Here is a 19,390-nt window from a genome sequence, read left to right as displayed (position 1 = left end):
TCCACCTAGTACAGGTTTAGCACTCGTAGTCGACTATATTACCACTGGAAAATGCAAGATGTTCTGCCCCTGGAGTACATGAGAATTACATTGGTGTACTATCTAAAGGACAACTTATATAAGAGGTTCCTTGACAATATTTCAAAGAGTAGGGGAATTCATGAATAGTTGTCCTTCAATCAACATTAGTAAAAATAGATGATTTGATTATTGTTATATTGATGGTTGTGGGAACATATCAAATGCATATATTCTGCCATACTGCAACATTACACTTCAATTTTTCTTCCTTTCCCATCTGTAAAACCACAGTTCCTGTTATATGCCAAGAACATTTCCACTTCAATGGTATGGACATAATTGTCTACTTCCTTCTTACTCTCCTCCAACCACAACATCTAACTTGGGCTCCTACTAAGGAAATGGAAATGCTAATGGAAGATTAATTTGCTGTTATAACCAAACCTAGTTCTTCTGGTATAATGGGACTGCAGCCTCAAATATTGGGGGGGTTTGGGTTTTGATCAAAATTGAGAAATTACTTTAGAAGTTTCTCCAAAAAAAGAATTTACTGGCCATGACCATGGAGTAATCAGTCATAATAAATATGCAATTAAGTTCAAGTAAATGTTATTATCAAATTACATACATGTCACCATATGCAAACCTGAGATCCATTCTCCTGTGGGTATAGGAAACAAATCCATAGAACAGAAACTATAACAGGATCAATGAAAGATCAACAAGAGTGCAGAAGACTTGAACTTGAACTTGCAGAGACTTTCTACTCCACACCTATGTTGCTGATACCAGATTAAAATAGTGTCAGCAGAGGAGTGGGGAGGAAAAGGGGAGTAAAACTGAATTCTTTCAAAGGTTGGAATCATAACTAATATAAAGGAAAATAGCTATGGTCATCATAAAATTGGTATGATACCCATGGGATAGTTACTAGAGATTGTCAAGTAAATCTTCCTTAACTAAACCATCTTTTTTAGTTGCTTAATGACCATCTCTATTGCAAAAACTAAAAGCTGCCTAGCAGTAATTCACAATTCTACACCAATGAAGCAGCCTAAATAGGCTCCAAACCACAAGGTGTGTTGACATGGAAAATAACACTGGAGCCATGTAAATCTCAGATAAAGACAATTTGTGATATGAGAGAAATTATTTCATGTTTATTTTCCTTTTCAATGACAGTACCATCCTTGATACTTTCAACATCATAACTCTGGAGTAAACTAGATCTGACATATTAATAAGCAGCTTATGAACCCTTTGTAATTACCTGGTTTTCTGCATTACTTACTCATAAAATGTGGTCTGATCTTCATCTAAGTAAAAATAATAGACAAACACAATTGGCCTGAACAAGTACCACACAATTAATTGTACTTTTCATATCTTTATTTAATCATTCACTGTCCAGGCTGGAAAATTTAATAACTGCTGGAGCCTCCTTTAGTAGTAATAAACTTCACCAAACATTTCCTGTAGCTGTCGATCAGACTTGCACAACATCGAGGAGGAATTTGAGACCATTCCACCATAAAAAAATTGTTTCAGTTCATCAATATTTTTGTGATACCTTGCATGAACAGCCCTCTTCAGGTCATGCTACAACATCTCAATTGGGTTAAGGTCTAGACTCTGACTTGGCCATTCCAAAACACAAATTTTCTTCTTTTTAAGTCATTCTGTTGATCAACTCTTATGCTTCGAATCGTTGTCTTGTTGCATCATTCAACTTCTATTAAGCTTCAGGTGACAGACCACTACCCTGACATTCTCATCTAAAATGTCTTGATACAATTTTATATTGATTGTTCCCTCAACAATTGCTAAACAAGCCATGAGGCAGCAAAGCAGCCCCAAACTCTGATGCTACTTCCACCATGCTTTACAGTTGGGATGAGGTTTCGGTGTTGGTGTGTTCTGCCAAAAAGTTCAACTTTTGTCTCATCTGTTCACAGAACATTGTCCCAGAAACACTGTGGAACATCCAAGTGGTCTTTTGCAAACTTTACATGCGCAGCAATTTTTTTTTGGAGAGCAGTGGTTTCGTCTATGGTGTCCTACCATTCTTATTAAGTGTTTTTCTTATAGAGGACACATGATCAGAGACTTCAGCAAGTTCTAGAGATTTCTGCAGGTCTTTTGCTATTATCCTTGGGTTCTTTTTCACCTTCTTCAGCACTGCATGTTGTGCTCTTGGTGTGATCTCTGCAGGATGCCCACTCCTCTGGAAAGTAGCAACAGTACTGAGTTTCCTCCATTTGTAGACAAATTCACTTACTGTGGTCTGATGAGCACTCAGGTCTTTAGAAATGCTTTTGTAGATTTTTCCAGCTTCATGCATCTCTGCAATTCTTCCGAAGTTCTCTAAAAGCTGTTTTGATTGAGGCACGGTGCACATAAACAGATCTTCCTTGATAAGAGCAGACTCGTCAGTAACCTGACTTCGTCTGATTTTTTTTAATATATAGGGCATGGTACCTCTACAACCCACATCTCCAATCTCATCTCATTGATTGGAACACCCGACTCCAAATAGCTTTTGTAGAAGGCATTACCTCAGAGGTTCACATACTTTTTTGAACTTGACTATGACTGTTTAAATGGTGTACTCAGTATTGACGAGAAAAAAGTATAATTGTTTGTGTGGTATTAGCTTAGGCAGATTTGGTTTGTCTATTATTGTGACTTAGATGAAGATCAGACCACATTTTATGAGAAATTAACGCAGAAAAATAGGTAATTGTAAAGAGTTCACAAACTTTTTCTTGAAACTGTACCTAATTGTAAAAGCAGACACCCCACCCTGCAAAAAAGTCATTTCAGGGAGGTAGCACCATCAATTTGCGGGAGACTCCAGGTACTTCTGGGAGAGGTGGGATGTCTGCAATAGGGTAGCTCCTGAGCAGCTAGCCAGCTAGTTTAAATAATGTTAGCTATGCTAATGAACGAATGACACCTGTTAAACTCACCTCAACATGTCTTTTACAGGCTTAACCCACCATGGGCAATAGAAAAGTCACTGTTGCAAACAGTGCAGCGAGCAACACTGTCATTATTTTTGACCCCTCTTAGGCAGGGGTACACTTTAGTGTATTCTGGGGTGAAGTATGTTTTATATGTTCTTTTTTGGATATCTCTCTCTCTCTCTCTCTCCCTCTCCCTAAAAAAATTGATTTCCAGGGTATTGTATATAATTTGCGGGCATCAGGGAGCCACTATCAATATGCGGGAGACTCCCAGAACTCCGGGAGAGGTGGGATGTCTGTAAAAGGCATGATAAATGGCCTGATCTCCAAGGATTTCTGCTGCCACTGAAATACAAAGACAAGGCCATAGTGGTGTTAGGGCACAAGATGGCAGGAGAGGGTCAAGGATGTGAGGCTCAAATTTGATGAATCCTGTTCTCATCTGAACTGCCAGATTTTTCCCCACACTAAGACAAAAAAAAATTAGAGGTTAAAAGGATTTAAGGAGCTGCGAAGTAACAGCAGGTCCAGTTGCTAGACAGATAAGTTTTACAAGAGCAAGCTTGCAAAGGGGGTATGATAAGATAATAAAAATTAGCCTTATAGCAACACCTGCATTGCAAACTTTCTTATTTCGTGCATCTTGGTTCTGCAGGACATGATGCAGATAGGTAACAGTCAAGCAACAAGAAGTAATCATTAGCTGACGTTTCTGAAAATTGAAAAATTTTGATGCACTTTCCAGCTGTTTAAAGCTCAAATTCTCCCCTTTCCCCATTATTAATATAAACAAATCACTCAAGACCAAGCTTGGAATACTTCTATATCCATTAAAGTATTCGCTACGCTCCAACTGAAAATGCAAAATATAAAAAAAATCTGGCACCTCAAAACCTGTAGATATCCAAACATAACTGATGATTCCAGATTTAAAAACCTGATGAATTGCTCAAAGCATTTCGAAATGAATCTGAAAATACCACTAATGCTTTATTTATAACACTGAAGCCATATGTTTCAATGATATGAAACCAAACCTGCAGTAAAATGGGGGTGTATGTGCTACAAGACTTACCTTTTAGTCGTTCTAGTAGATCAATCTGTCCAGCAGAAGCCAGAGCCAGAGCCTCATCTTCAATGCTACCCTGCAGTTGCTTCAGGACTTCCTGCAGCACAAAGTGAAGCACAATCAGAATGGCTATAATCATAACAAAAACCTAAGATAGAACAAGATAGGCTGCACACTGCTCAGCAGCCACACACTGGAGCCTCCAACTGCAAACTACACCAGCAAGAGGAGTTGCAACAGAACTCATTTATGGCCTCCTAATGTTTCTACTTCCAGAGGAAACAGAGGTTAAATCGAGAACCAACAATTCATTTATTTATAATGCATCAGCACTTGAAGATGATTTTCACTGCTTTGGCTGCTACCAATTTATCTATAAATTGAGTTACGATTTGAACTGGCCATACTGTTACTGTACCAATATTTCCAGTTTTTTAGTATAATACTACACTGTGTTCTGATTCTTTCCTTAATTGCCTATAAATTGTTAAACTGTTCTGTGAGGTGAAAGAAAAATATTCCTTAATACAATTCTGGCAAAATACATACCCAAAATACAAGCAACAACCTACTGAAGGAACTCAGCAGGTTAAGCAGTTTGTGTGTGTGTGTGTGTGTGTGTGTGTGTGTGTGTGGTGTTCTCAAGATTTCAGATCAAAATGTCAACAATTTCTCCCCTGCTTCTAACACCCCCCAATCCCCACAGGTACTGCTCAAACCTCTGAGCTCCTTCAGCTGATTGATTGCTCTCCACATTCCAGCATTTGCGGTCTCTTGGGTCGCTATCTGACAGAAATACAAATTCACTTACAGTTGAAAATAATCAAACAGGCTGTTTGATTACTGTTTTTGTATCAAGAGAGTGAGGATACAAATGGGTGAAAAGCCCTACTTAGACCACACCGGAGTACTGTGAATAAATCTGCGTATCAAACTCTGAGAAACATATCAATCAGGATTGAGCCTGTTTTTTTTAAGTTTAGCTGAATAAGCTTAAAAAACAGACTAAAGTATAATTAGATAAGATTTCAAAAGAAATTAAAGACTTAAATAATATATATGCAATTTCCCCTAATATTGATTTATTCAAACAAAGGGTGGAACTTCAATATCAATATAACCTATTACTAACTCATCCCATTGAAGGCTATTTGCTTAACTCAAAGAGCCAATTTTATACGTTTGGAGATAAAAATAAACTGCTCGCATCTCAATTAAAAACGGCTAGAGCCAAAAGGCAAATTTTGAAAATTCATAGGAAAGATGGTACCCTGGTTTGGGAATATGAAGAAATTAATAAGATTTTTCACGATTTTTATAATGAACTTCATAAATCTCAATGTCCAGTAGATTCTTCTGAAATGAATGCTTTCTTACGAAAGATTACTTTTCCTAAAATTTCTGTTGAGGATCAAATAACTCTTGATGCCCAAATTACTGAAGCTGAAATTCATAAACCTGTTTTTTCAATGCAATCTGGTAAGGCCCCTGGTCTTGATGGCTATCTTGTAGAATTTTATAAGAAATTTGGAAAATTGCTCTCTCCATATATGTTGGAAATGTTTAAGGATTCTTTTGTGAAAGGTGACGTACCCTCTACTTTCTATGAGGCTTCTATTTCTTTAATTCTTAAAAAGGATAAAGATCCTACTGACTGTGCCTCATATAGACCTATTTCATTATTGAATGTTGATGCTAAGATTCTGTCAAAGATAATGGCCAATCGGTTGGAGAATATTTTGGGTAAAATTATTTTAAAGATCAAACAGGCTTTATAAAGGGTCGCTATTCTTTTTCAAATGTTCGGAGACTACTTAACATTATATATTCGTCCTCTTTTAAAACTCCACAATGCATCGTCTCTTTGGATGCCGAAAAAGTGTTCGATCGAGTCGAATGGAAATATTTATTTAATGTTTAAGAAATTTGGCTTTGGTGTTAATTTTAATAATTGGATTAGAATGATATATAAAGCTCCTATTTCTACTGTTGTCACTAACAACAGTAGGTCTCCTTTTTTTCAGCTTTCACGGGGGACAAGACAAGGTTGTCCATTAAGTCCTTTGTTACTTAACTTAATATTAGAAGCCTTTGCTATTGCTCTTCATGAAGCTAAAAATATTCATGGGATTTTTGTGAATGAGACCATTCATAAGATTTCTCTTTATGCTGACGATTTATTGGTTTATTTTTCTAAAACCGAAGAATCTATTCCTGCCTTGCTAAAATTATTCAATGAATTTGGAGATTTTTCAGGATACAAAATAAATTTTAGTAAAAGTGAATTGTTTCCTTTAAATGAATCTGTCTCTATACATGATAATACTCCTTTCAAAGTCACGGATTCTTTTAGATATTTAGGTGTTATGATCACTAAAAAATAAGGATCTTTATAAAGCCAATTTTGTTCCCTGGGTGGGCTCTATGAAGTATTTATTTAGTAGATGGAATCCACTTACATTTTCACTTGTCGGTCGTATCCATACAGTTAAAATGATGATTTTACCAAAATTTTTATATTTATTTCAGAATATCTCTTTTTTTTTGACTAAGAAGTTTTTTGATCAGATTGATTCTATTATTTTATCTTTTATTTGGAATAATAAAAGACCAAGAATGAGTAAATGTCACTTATAAATGTTGAAAAAGGATGGAGGTCTCGCTTTGCCTAATTTAAGAATGTATTACTAGGCTGTTAGTGTGCGATACATGTCCTTTTGGTTATATTGGGTTGATAAGAACGATCGGCCAATTTGGGTAGACCTGGAATTGAAAGCTGTGAAACAGTTTTATTTAACCTCGTTATTGGGAGTTGCTGTACCAATACAATTAGCTAAAGTTGCTAATTTAAACCTATACCCTGTGATTAAGCATACTTTACAAATTTGGCTCCAGTTCCGCAATTTTTTTAATCTTAAAAAATTTAAACTTTGTAGTTTAATTTATCGAAATTACTTTTTTAAGCCTTCTTTGAGTGATCCAATTTTTTTACTTTGGAAAAATAAAGGTATTAATTTTTTTTGGATTTATTTAAAGAAGATAGATGTCTTTTGAACAATTAGTTGATAAATATTCTCTTTCATACTCACATTTTTTACAATACCTTCAAGTTAAGCATTCCTTACAAAAACATTTAAGTAATTTTCTTTACATATTGGAGGCTGACCTGTTAGATATGTCATGTACCGCGTGACGGGAATAAAGAAACCAGCAGAAATAGAAACCACTTTGGAGTCTACTATTGCTAATAACTAATAATATTTATTAATAATTATGCAATACAGTAAACTAAGTGAAGATAAATCAAATAGGTTAGCAAGAATTATATATATAAATAAGTAAATCAGTAAGATGTGGGAAAATATGTATGAAAACCAAGCTTCTTTACGTCTAGGGGTAAAAAGATACAGTCTTACGATGTTGAGTCAAGTTCAGTTCATGGAATTTAGTTGAATAGTGGGAGAGAGAGGGGGGAGGGGAGGGGAGGGGGGGAGGGGGAGAGGGGGAGGGGAGAGGGGGAGAGGGGGAGGGGAGAGGGGGAGAGGGGGAGAGGGGAGGGGGAGGGGGGAGAGGGGAGGGGGAGGGGGGAGAGGGGGAGGGGAGGGGGAGAGGGGGAGGGGAGGGGGGAGAGGGGGAGGGGAGGGGGGAGAGGGGGAGGGGAGGGGGGAGAGGGGGAGGGGAGGGGGGAGAGGGGGAGGGGAGGGGGGAGAGGGGGAGGGGAGGGGGGAGAGAGGGGAGGGGAGGGGAGAGAGGAGAGGGGAGAGGGGGAGAGAGGGGGGAGGGGGGAGAGGGGAGGGGAGGGGGGAGAGGGGAGGGGAGGGGGGAGAGGGGAGGGGAGGGGGGAGAGGGGAGGGGGGAGGGGGGAGGGGGAGGGGGAGGGGGAGGGGGAGGAGGGGGAGGGGGAGGAGGGGGAGGGGGAGGAGGGGGAGGGGGAGGAGGGGGAGGGGGAGGGGGAGGAGGGGGAGGGGGAGGAGGGGGGAGGGGGAGGAGGGGAGAGGGGGAGGAGGGGAGAGGGGGAGGGGGGAGGGGGGAGAGGGGGAGGGTGTTGAGTGTGAGCTATTGCCGTCGCTTTCCTCGTCGTCCTCCGAAATCCTTCACGTCACCAACTGTGACTTTAACAACAAAGGCGACCGTACTTCGGTGTGGTTGAGCTGTCTATCCAGGCCAGGGTTGGACACATGGTCTTGCCTTTGAATTTTCACTGGCAGAGCACTTGGATCAATCTGCCTGATCGATCCTCCAAAACCCACTTTCTCTGCGGGCACAATAATACTCACTCTGTGTCCAGATCATGTGCCTGAGATCTGTACCATCTGACCTCCTATTTATCTCACCAGGCTGAGCATCACCTGTCATTCAAAAAGTCCCTCCTTCCTTTGTCTGTAAAGGAATGCGAGCAGGCAACAAGTCCTTGGAAGTAACATCAATAACGTCCTGTTGGTCACCATAGCAACCTTCGAGTTGCTCAGTTTTTATCTCCAAAGTAAAACTCCAAAGTTAACTCCCAAGTTAACTCCCGTGACAGTTGAACTGCCAATCTTCGTCTCTCTCTCTTTTCCAAACAAACTGTCAATGATAAATGTCTCTCTCTGTCTCTCTTCAAACAGTTAATAGGGGCACTCTTGGATCCCCTCACAGATACTATTATGAGTATGAACCCTTGGACAAAGGGTTCTATTGGAAGAATTTATAATTTATTATTACAATGGGATAAGCATCCTTTATTTAAGATTAAACAAGATTGGGAGAAGGAACTCAATTTGACTTTTATGACGGAGGATTGGACGCGGATTCTGAAGCTGGTTAACTCTTCTTCGATCTGTGCTGATTCAATTTAAAATTGTACCTCATTACCATTTGACGAAGGAGAGACTGTCTAAAATATTTCCTAATGTTGATAGTTATTGTGATAGATGTTAAACTGAGACAGCTACACCGACACACGTTTTGGTCTTGTTCTATACTGGAACAGTTCTGGAAGTCAGTTTCTTCGACAATTTCTAAAGCACTTAAAATTAATTTACAACCTAACAAATTAATTGTGCTTTTTGAAATAATTCCTCAAAATATCCGTGGTATCTGTGTCTGACCAACATGTTATTACGTTTGTTGCACTGATAGCTAGGAGGGCCATATTGTTGAAGTGGAAGGATACATCAGCTCCCACTTTGTCACAATGGTTCTCTCAAGTGATGCTATGTCTTAGTTTGGAGAAAATTAGAAGTCAAACCTTTGAACCTTTATTTGATTTTGCGAAAAGATGGGGTTCATTTGCTTGTTACTATCATTTGAGTTAATTGATAGATTTCCTCCACGATCTAATTGTAAATTTTGTTTTTTTTTCTTGCTGGCAGTTTGATGTTTATCTTTAGAAGCTTTTTGTATGACACATGGCTCCGGCGTTGTACACTTAATGGTTTTTTTTCCCCACCTTTTCTGCTTAGTAGGGTTTTTTTATTATAACCAAAAATTTTTCACTTTAAAATAATGTAGTTTTTTCTTGAGACATTGTAAGTGTTGCTTACTTCGATGTACTTGTGTTATTTTTGAATAATATAATAATAAGAAGATTTGAAAAGAATCAGGATTGAGCACAGGGTGGATCTACTGGACTGGCACCTCAAATCCAAAATGAGTATAACATTACCATTATCTAGGTTCAGTGTGATGCGAAGAATATTCTCAAGACATTAAGAGAAATGAGTTCCATTTTAAGGAAGATCAAAATCAGGGTCATCGCATAAAGAATAAGGAAATGCATCTACTTGCAAAGAGTGGTAGAAGTTTGGAATTCTTCTTGAATATTAAAAGGATTGACAAGATATGAAGTTCATGCATTGGGGCAGTGGGCCGTATCTTAAATAACAGTGAGTCGGAGTACACGAAGGATGTAGAGAGTCTGGTGACATAGTGTCATGACAACAAACTTTCCCTCAATGGTAGCAAAACAAAACAGCTACTCACTGATTGCAGGAAGTAGTATAGTGCACATACTCCTGCCTATATCAACAGTGCTGAGGTTGAGAGTTCCATGGGTGAAATTATGAAGAATTTGAAGGTTATTAACAATCATCTTGAATGTTACAATGAAAATGAAGATCTGGAGGATGTAATAGTCTAAAGCAAGTGGGAATAAAAGGACCCTTTTCTGGTTGGCTGCCAGTGACTAGTGGTGTTCCGCAGGAGTCGGTATTGGGACTATTTCTCCTTATGCTGTGTATCAATGATTTAGATGATGGAATAGATGTCTTTGTTTCAAGTTTGCTGATGATACGAAGATTGGTGGAGGGGCAGGTAGTGTTGAGGAAACTGGAAGGCTGCAGAAGGACTTAAGACAGGTCAGGACAGGGCAAGAACGTTGCAAATGAAATACGACGTCCGGAAATGCATGGTCATGCACTTTGGTAGAAGAAATAAATGTGCAGACTATTTTCTGAACAAGGAGGCAATCCAAAAATCTGAGATGCAAAGGGACTTGGGAGTCCTTGTGCTGAATACCCTAAAGGTTAATTTGCAGGTTGAGTCGGTGGTGAGGAAGGTAAATGCAGTGTTCGCATTCATTTCAAGAGATCTAGAATACAAGAGCAGGGATGAGATGCTGAGTTTTTTTAAGGCACTGGTGAGGCCACATTTTGAGTAATGTGAACAGTTTTGGGCCCCTTATCTAAGAAAAGGTGTGCTGGCATTGGAGATGGTTCACAGAAGGATCACAAGGATGATTCTGGAAATGAAAGGGTTATCATACAAGGAATGTTTGATGGCTCTGGGCCTGTACTCGCTGGAATTTAAAAGGATGAGAGGGATCTCATTGAAATCTTTCAAATGTTGGAAGCCTAGACAGAGCAGATGTGGAAAGGATGTTTCCCATGGTGGATGAGTCTAGGACAATAGGGCATAGCCTCAGGATAGAGGGGCATCCATTTAAAACCGAGATGCTGAGAAATTTCTTTAGCCAGAGGGTGGTGAATTTGTGGAACTTGTTACCACAGGCAGCTGTGGAGTCCAGGTCGTTGGGTGCAGTAAAGACAGAGAGTGATAGGTTCTTGATTGGCATGGTACCAAACGTTACGGGGAGAAGGTTGGGGGAGGGGGTAGGGCTGAGGCAGAGGGAAAAAAGAATCAGCCATGTCTGAATGGCAGAGCAGACACAATGGGATGAATGGCCTAATTCTGCTCCAAGGTCTTATGGTCTTAAGTACTGCATGAAGGCAGTCTATTATTTACACTAGGTACTGTGTGTGTTGATTTTGCTCATTTACAGTCAATCAAATGAACACTGCAGGTGAATTGCTCCGTCAATAACCATTAAGAACTAATACATGATTTTATAGTATTCCAGAGGGTATCAATGGTGTTCTAAATTATTTTATATTTCATTTAAATACATAAAATGTTAGCTAAATGGTAGTTTGTCTTTTTTTTTATACCTTTTAACTATTTCTATAAAACTTTGCTTAATTGGGCCAATATTTCCTGGTCCAGATGTGTCCCAATCAACCAGAATACACTGTACACGTTTTGCAGCATTGATTTTCCTTGCTAGAATTACACACTGGTGAAGCTTTGATTTGAGATATTCTATACCCTGCTCAGAGCCTGCTGTATCTGATCAGTACTGTTACCAAAGGGTGGAGGAGTGAACTACAAGGCTGGAATGTGTGCGACACACACAAACTGCTGGAGGAACTCAGCAGGCCAGGCAGCATCTATGGAAACGGGTAAACAGTCGATGTTTTGGGCCGAGACCCTTCATCAGGCTGGAACATATAATTGTCTGAAATTGTTAAATCAATGCCAAGTCCAGAAGGATTTGTGAAAATCTAGAACCAGGGCATGATGCTTAAATAAGGGATGATTCATCTAGGACTAAGATGAGGTGAACATTTTTCTTCTCTTGGAGCTACCTATCACTCACTGAAGAGACTTCAGAAAAATTTCTGCAGGTAAACCGTAATGCTGATTTGAAATTAGAATCAGATCTGCTATCGTCTTTATTAAATAGGCTTGAAGAACTGAGTTCTCTACACTGGCTCCTAAATTGCATGTTTGTACGTAATGTACCTTTCTTCTTTTATACTCTATAACTTTTATTTAGGATAGGATTTCATTTGGTTTGCCAACTATTTTCTCAGCATCGAGTCAATTTGAAAGATTTATGCATGAAGGCACACAGCTCCCTTTCTTTCTGCACACCATTCAAAACCATGCTATCTAATCAATGTTATCATTGTCCTTTCTCACAAAATACATCATTTTGCAGTTCCTTATTAAATTTCACTTACCCAAACTCCCAGCTATTTCCTCCAGTTGTAATATCATCTTCTGTGCTTACCAAGCTTTCAAGTTTGGTGCAATTTGCAAATCCAAGCCATTATATTGGAACACTACTGCCTCAACTAACAACCACCAACCAACCATTTATAAAGGTTCTCGGTTTTGTCCTTGAGCCAGTCTTTTATTCATGCTGATTCTTATTTCTTATTTCATGGTCTGGATTTTGTTGAGCAGCCTTTCATCCAGAACTCTGTTAAATGTGTCCCAAGATGACTCTGCTCCTTGAAGTGCATGACTAGAGGTCCCTAATACAGGTGTCCCCCGCTTTTCGAACGTTCGCTTTACGAAACCTCACTGTTACGAAAGACCTACATTAGTATCCCTGTTTTCACTTTCAGAAGGTGTTTTCACTGTTACAAAAAAAAAATCAGCGCGCGATAAAAGGCAGCGTGTGCCCCGAGCAGCCACTCTCCCCGGATTCGGAACTGCATTCTCTCCGGAATTGCTTAAACACGTGCCTGTGAGCAGCCGTTTGCAAGATGAGTTCTAAGGTATTGGAAAAGCCTGAAAGAGCTTGTAAGGGTGTTACGCTTAGCGTAAAACTAGACATAATTAAGCGTTTCGATCGTGGTGAACGAAGTAAGGACAACGCGAGTTTGGCTTGTGGAAGCTGACGAACATGATGTTGAAGAGGCTTTGGCATCCCATGACCAAGAACTGATAGATGAAGAGCTGATGCAATTGGAAGAAAAAAGGATAACAATCGAAACCGAATGCAGTAGCGAACTGAACATGAAGCAACTGCGTGAGATTTTCGCTGCAATGATAAAGTACGACTTTAATTTTGAAAGGGTACATAGGTTTAGGGGATTAAATGCTGTAAATGTACAAGTAAGGCAACATCTGTTGAAAGAGAAACAATTGTTAACATTTCAAATTAATGACCCTATGTCTAAACTGGGAACATCAACTTTGTATCCTGCACCATAGATGCCATCTCACTGGAAACATGTTCCAGAATTTTCTCGTTTTATTTCAGACTTCTAGCCCCTGAATTTTTTAAACTTTTGTTTTCCAAATGAAACTGGTTCTTGCAACTTAAGCACCAGTTGAAACCACAAAAATCTAAAGAACAGTCTTTCATTGAGCCTTCTGAAAAACAGGCATTACAATGACACAATGAAAATTCAACCAAAAACGCAAATCCAAGCCCAAGCAGCTGACAGTAGCCTTCCAGTGAAAATGTACACATAGTACAAAAGCACAACAGATAGGTAGATATATTTGTGAAATACAATTTTTAAAACACCAAATGTATCAATCAGATAGGTTAAAAAAAATGTAGGGAACCTCTAGATAGATTGTGGGGAAGACAACACGTCTTCCAAGGTTATAAAATTATATGCTAACCATAACCTCACCATAACGACCCCACCAAAAACGGAATACCTAAACATTTTAAAGTTTTTCCAGACTTGATTCTCACCATAAATAAAACAATCTTAACATGGTATTCATAATGAGTTTACATTAAGCAAATCATCCTAATATATAAATAATACTAAAACAAATCGGCACACTACAGCCAGATTGATCCAATTCTGTTGCAGTAGGATATACTCTCAATCTAAACCAACCTGAACCTGGGTGTCTTTAGGTTCGATCCAAATAGCAAGGTTCCAAGCTCAGGCTTCATAATCACAGGGTAGCAATAATAGTGTTTGTAGCAATAACAACTACCACTTCCTTAGACAGAGCTTTTTCAGTTTTTCACAACCATCCGGAAGAAGCCTGCATTAGCTATGGATTCCAAAGTTGATCAGCATTGCGAAGAGGCACAAAGAATTAGTCTGAGAGGATTGAGTGTGAGTTTTTCTACACTGGATGACCTCGTTTCTGACCTTCAGTAAGGGTCTTTGTAAACAACTTTTTGGAGTTTTCGCCTATTTCCTGGTAGGCACCTCCACCATGTGACAATTTTAGCGGCAAAGCCTATCAATAGAATGATAAGCCAAATGACTTGTTATATTTTAAAATCTAGGTCACTTCTGAAAGCTTGCACATAACAAATTTCCCTATTTCTATTAGCAAAACCCAGATAGGAGGAGAATGGGCAGAGAGAAATCAGAGGGAGAATGCTTACATGAAAAAAATGGAAATTCACACATGAAAACAAAACTTAAGAAAAATAGGCAAAGTTAATTTACATAGATGCTTCAATGTAATCAATCTGAAGCTGTTTCACAAAGAAAAACAAGATCAACTAACTGTTGGAAGGTAAAAGAATGGAAACATATGGTAGAGAGATGTTTCTGTAAGCAACTGAAAGTAGCAAGAGAAATGTTGAAATCGGGAACAATTCTCCTTCACTTGCCCATTAAGTTAAAGCCAAGCGAATAGAAGGTAAGAATTCTGCAGTTTTAACTTCAGTTTAATATAAATAGAGTATATTACCTGCTTGATTTATATTTGTCCAATAAATATATTCATTTTAAATATTGAATAAGTTCTCTAATAACACTCATCACTAGAATCTTTGAGAGGTATAATTTAATATAGTCTGCATCATTAAGATTTGGATTTAAAATGCACATTTACTTCTCCTCGCCAAAAAGGAAATGAACAACATTCATTTATAATATCAATATAAAAATTACCCTTTAAAGATCTAATGTGCACCATTTATTTCTGAAAAAACAGAAGATATAATATGCAGCAAAGAAAGTAATCAACCATTTTCTTAGGAGCACCAATTTATAACTGGGAAAGGAGATTCTGCGAATCACATTTATAATCAGCCAGAAGTAATTTGACCAACTAGCTACCTCCTGACTGATTCATATTTAGTCATCCCCTATTATTTCACAAAAAACTCATTAGAATTAACCATATAACACAATCAATACCAAAAACTAATTTTGCAAAAATCATAAATACTGTAGGACAAACAGCTTACTTTAAAAACTGCTGTTGAACAAATTTCATAATGCTCACTTCTTCTAAAATTGTTTCTAAATTAATTTTAGCGAAAGCAAAATCAATTTAAAATGGGACTTTTTTCATTTTGAAGTAACCAATCACGTGCAGAACAAAAAGGCAGTTAAAGGACTTCTGTGTTACCATGATTAGCTATCCCATCATTGTGGATTTCTGGCAAAGTGTTCATATCAGCAAGACCTCAATGTGTGAGGACTATAACAGAAAGAAATTACTCAACCAGCCTCGTTGTTTGCTAATGAAAGTTTATCCTTATACTAAGGCACAGACCAATAAACATCATCTTTGGGAAGGACCCCAGATCTTGATACTAATCAATACAATCTAGTGCAAGGTTTAGAGAGAATTCAAAAACACTAGCGTATTAAGAAACAAATTTTGAGTAGTTAAATGCCTAATTTGTGGTTTGAACGGCAAATGAGATACAAAGGCAGAGCTGGCATTGGTCCAGGGAGGGAAGCCATAATATTCTACTTAAACTCAGTTTAGTTCATTCATACATATTCAATCTCTTTTTAATTTAAAGTGAATTAAATTGTCCATAACTTGAACTGTGTGACAATATCAGGAAAGTATAAGCAACATTTGATGCACCTCTGCACAAATGTGGCTGATTAATACACCTCCCTCCCCTCACACTGTTTCTCAATTTGAAGGAGGTCACTCCCTCACTCACCATACACAAGAATTAATTTCATGCACAATTTTACCCAAGATCAATAATCAGGCAGCAATACAATTTCTTTGTGGGATGCAAATATAATTGCTAAATACATCAGCGTAAAACTTCTATTATTTCTTGCATTTGTTACTGCGTTGAATATAACTTTACAAACTTAAGCAAAGCATTTTTTTTCCCTATTCTGACAAAGTAGACAGTGCAAGCTTGCTCTAAGACTACCACCCTTGGCCGCATGCAGGAGATAGGTTAATTGGTGACTAAATTACTCCCAGTCCACTGCTAAAAGGGAGAATCTCGGGGAGTTTATACCAAAGTTGGAGAATAATAAAAAAAAGCATTAATACGAATTATTGTAACTGGGCAATTGATGGTAGGCATGACAGTCAACACAGATGTTTATCCTATTTCCATGCTAAATCCTTCCATGACTCCATAACAAATAATGTGGTTAAAAGCAGGTCATATTCCATGGCAAGCAGCTCATTTCTGACACCCCTGTGGCATGAGGGATGAAAATATCAAGAATGATTCCTGGGATGACAGTGTACAGTTAAATGAATGGAAGACATATAAAGGATCAGGGAAATACAAAACACACAAAAGATTCTGCAGATGCTGGAAATCCAGAGTAACCCACACAAATGCTGGAGGAAATCATCAGGTCAAGCAGCATGTATGGAGAGGAATAAACAGAAATTTGGGAGAAATATATAAAATGATGAGAGATCCGGACATAGTGAATAGTGGAAAACTGTTCCTTTTGACAGAAGGGTGGAGAACCAGAGGTCAAAGCAATAAAATAAAATATATAAAATAAATAAAAGGAACAAAAAGAATTAATAGTGGAATAAGGCATAACTTTAAATGCAGATTAAGGTTGAAATCTGGAATGCAGGTGAAGCATGGATAGAAAAAGCATGGCCTTTTATATATTGGTGAGACCCGACGCAGACTGGGAGACCGCTTTGCTGAACATCTACGCTGTGTCCACCAGAGAAAGCAGGATCTCCCAGTGGCCACACATTTTAATTCCACATCCCATTCCCATTCTGACATGTCCATCCACGGCCTCCTCTACTGTAAAGATGAAGCCACACTCAGGTTGGAGGAACAACACCTTATATTCCGTCTGGGTAGCCTCCAACCTGATGGCATGAACATCGACCTCTCTAACTTCCGCTAAGGCCCCACCTCCCCCTCGTATCCCATCTGTTACTCATTTTTATGCACACATTCTTTCTCTCACTCTCCTTTTTCTCCCTCTGTCCCTCTGAATATACCTCTTGCCCATCCTCTAGGTTCCCCCCCCCTTGTCTTTCTTCCCAGACCTCCTGTCCCATGATCCTCTCGTATCCCCTTTTGCCTATCACCTATCCAGCTCTTGGCTCTATCCCTCCCCCTCCTGTCTTCTCCTATCATTTTGGATCTCCCCCTCCCCCTCCAACTTTCAAATCCCTTACTCACTCTTCCTTCAGTTAGTCCTGACGAAGGGTCTCGGCCTGAAACATCGACTGCACCTCTTCCTAGAGATGCTGCCTGGCCTGCTGCGTTCACCAGCAACTTTGATGTGTGAAGCATGGATAGATATCATTGCATCTTAATGAGGGAACTGGATACATGCAGACATCCCACCTCTCCCGTCTCCCGCATATCAACAGTGGCTCCCTGACGCCCGGAAATTATATACAATACCCCGGAAATAGATTTTTTTGAGAGGGAGAGCGAGCATCCTGATTGGTCTCTCTTCGTGCTAAGAGTGGCCCCCGACCACTGGTCCGCGAGGAAACAATATGATTTGGCAATATGAAATGATATGAGTCAGCCACACCTTTCTTCATTCCGTCAAGCACTGTTGAACTTGAACATAGGGTTGCCAACTGTCCCGTATTAGCCAGGACATCCTGTATATTGGGCTAAATTGGTTTGTCCCATACGGGACCGCCCTTGTCCCATATTCCCCCAGCTAAGGCAGAGCGTTCCTTTGAAACCACTCGTAAGCCGAAATGGCATAAAGTGAAGAAGCAATTACCATTAATTTATATGGGAAAAATTTTTGAGCATTCCCAGACCCAAAAAATAACCTACCAGATCATACCAAATAACACATAAAACCTAAAGTAACGCTGACATATAGTAAAAGCAGGAAAGATATGATAAAAACACAGCCTATATAAAGTAGAAATAATGTATATACAGTGTAGTTTCACTTAACAGAATTGGGAAGATTAAGCCAAAGCTGATTTGTAGGAAAAAAAATTGGCACGTACACACGCATGCGCACACCGGTGCCCGTGCAAGGCTTCATGGTCATGGTAGTCTTTCTTGGGGTAAGCACAAGTGTCCCGTATTTGACTGCCTCTTTTGTCCCTTGTTTGGGAGTGAGAAAGTCGGCAACCCTACTTGAACACCACCCCGACCCCACCCCCACCACCCATCTGCCGGTCCGCAAGTATATTGTCAATATTAAACCGGTCCGCGGTGCAAAAAAGGTTGAGAACCCCTGGATTACATCTTCTCAGATCAAGACTTGGTTGCAACTGGGAGGCTTCTGTTCAGATTACCATCAAGACTATGTTGCCTGGATGCCCTGTTTCACATAGGGTCATTCATGGTGAGCAGATCTGTGGCAAGGTGCAATACAACTCCAAAGTGCTAACTAACTGATCAGATCGATAATGATGTTGGATGAGTGTTTCTTAAAATGGGATCTCCAGATATCTTGGACCCACCATGCCACTGAGCACCAGATTTCTGGCTTGTTAAGCTTGTATAATTAGTTTTAACATCAGCTCAAAGCCTACTACTGTAGAAAATATGAGCTACAATAGAGATAAACCTGAATTCCACAGATCACTGAAAACGATGATAGGAAGACTGCATTCCCCCAAACAAAAGGTACAATTGCATGGCTATCAGTACAATTCTTTACACTACTTGTATTCTGCACATAAGAGACTTCAACAACATCCCAATGAGAAGCTTATCCCAAAAAATTGGTGGTGCTATTGACAGTGAAAGAGTAATGCTATTATTATCCAAAGCAAAGTGAATCAAAATTGAATTCATAACAGAACACATAAAACCATGGTGACAGGTTGTTTTTGTGACCAAAAGTCTGTGGTCAGTGGTGTCTACAGGGATCAGTTCTGCTCATCATATGGATGCAAATTCAAGGTATGATTATTAAGTTCACAGATAATGAAAATTAATGGTGTTATTGAGGGTTATAAGACTGAGGTAGCAATTTTTCCTCAGACACATTCCCAAACAATAAGGTCTGGCTCCTCCCCCCTCTCCCCCCCGCCCACGTAGAACAATATTGATCATTTGATAAATTAAGCAGATTAATGAAAAAACGGAAGTTAGCTCTGTCAAGTGCAA

General features: G+C 39.1%; 1 protein-coding gene across 1 annotated transcript in view; it reads right to left on the bottom strand.

The window, feature by feature from the left end:
• LOC140211554 (adenomatous polyposis coli protein-like) overlaps positions 1–19,390 on the bottom strand; it is a 188,189-nt gene that overhangs the window by 106,820 nt on the left and 61,979 nt on the right. The window contains 1 exon segment of the mRNA XM_072281384.1: positions 4,063–4,153. Coding sequence (XP_072137485.1) covers positions 4,063–4,153 — 91 coding nt within the window.

Source organism: Mobula birostris, chromosome 17 (genome assembly GCF_030028105.1).
Source record: "Mobula birostris isolate sMobBir1 chromosome 17, sMobBir1.hap1, whole genome shotgun sequence".
In the NCBI taxonomy this organism is placed as follows: Eukaryota; Metazoa; Chordata; class Chondrichthyes; order Myliobatiformes; family Myliobatidae; genus Mobula; species Mobula birostris.
The sequence above is the reverse complement of the archived record's forward strand: the minus strand, read 5'-3'. Positions and strand labels throughout refer to the sequence as shown.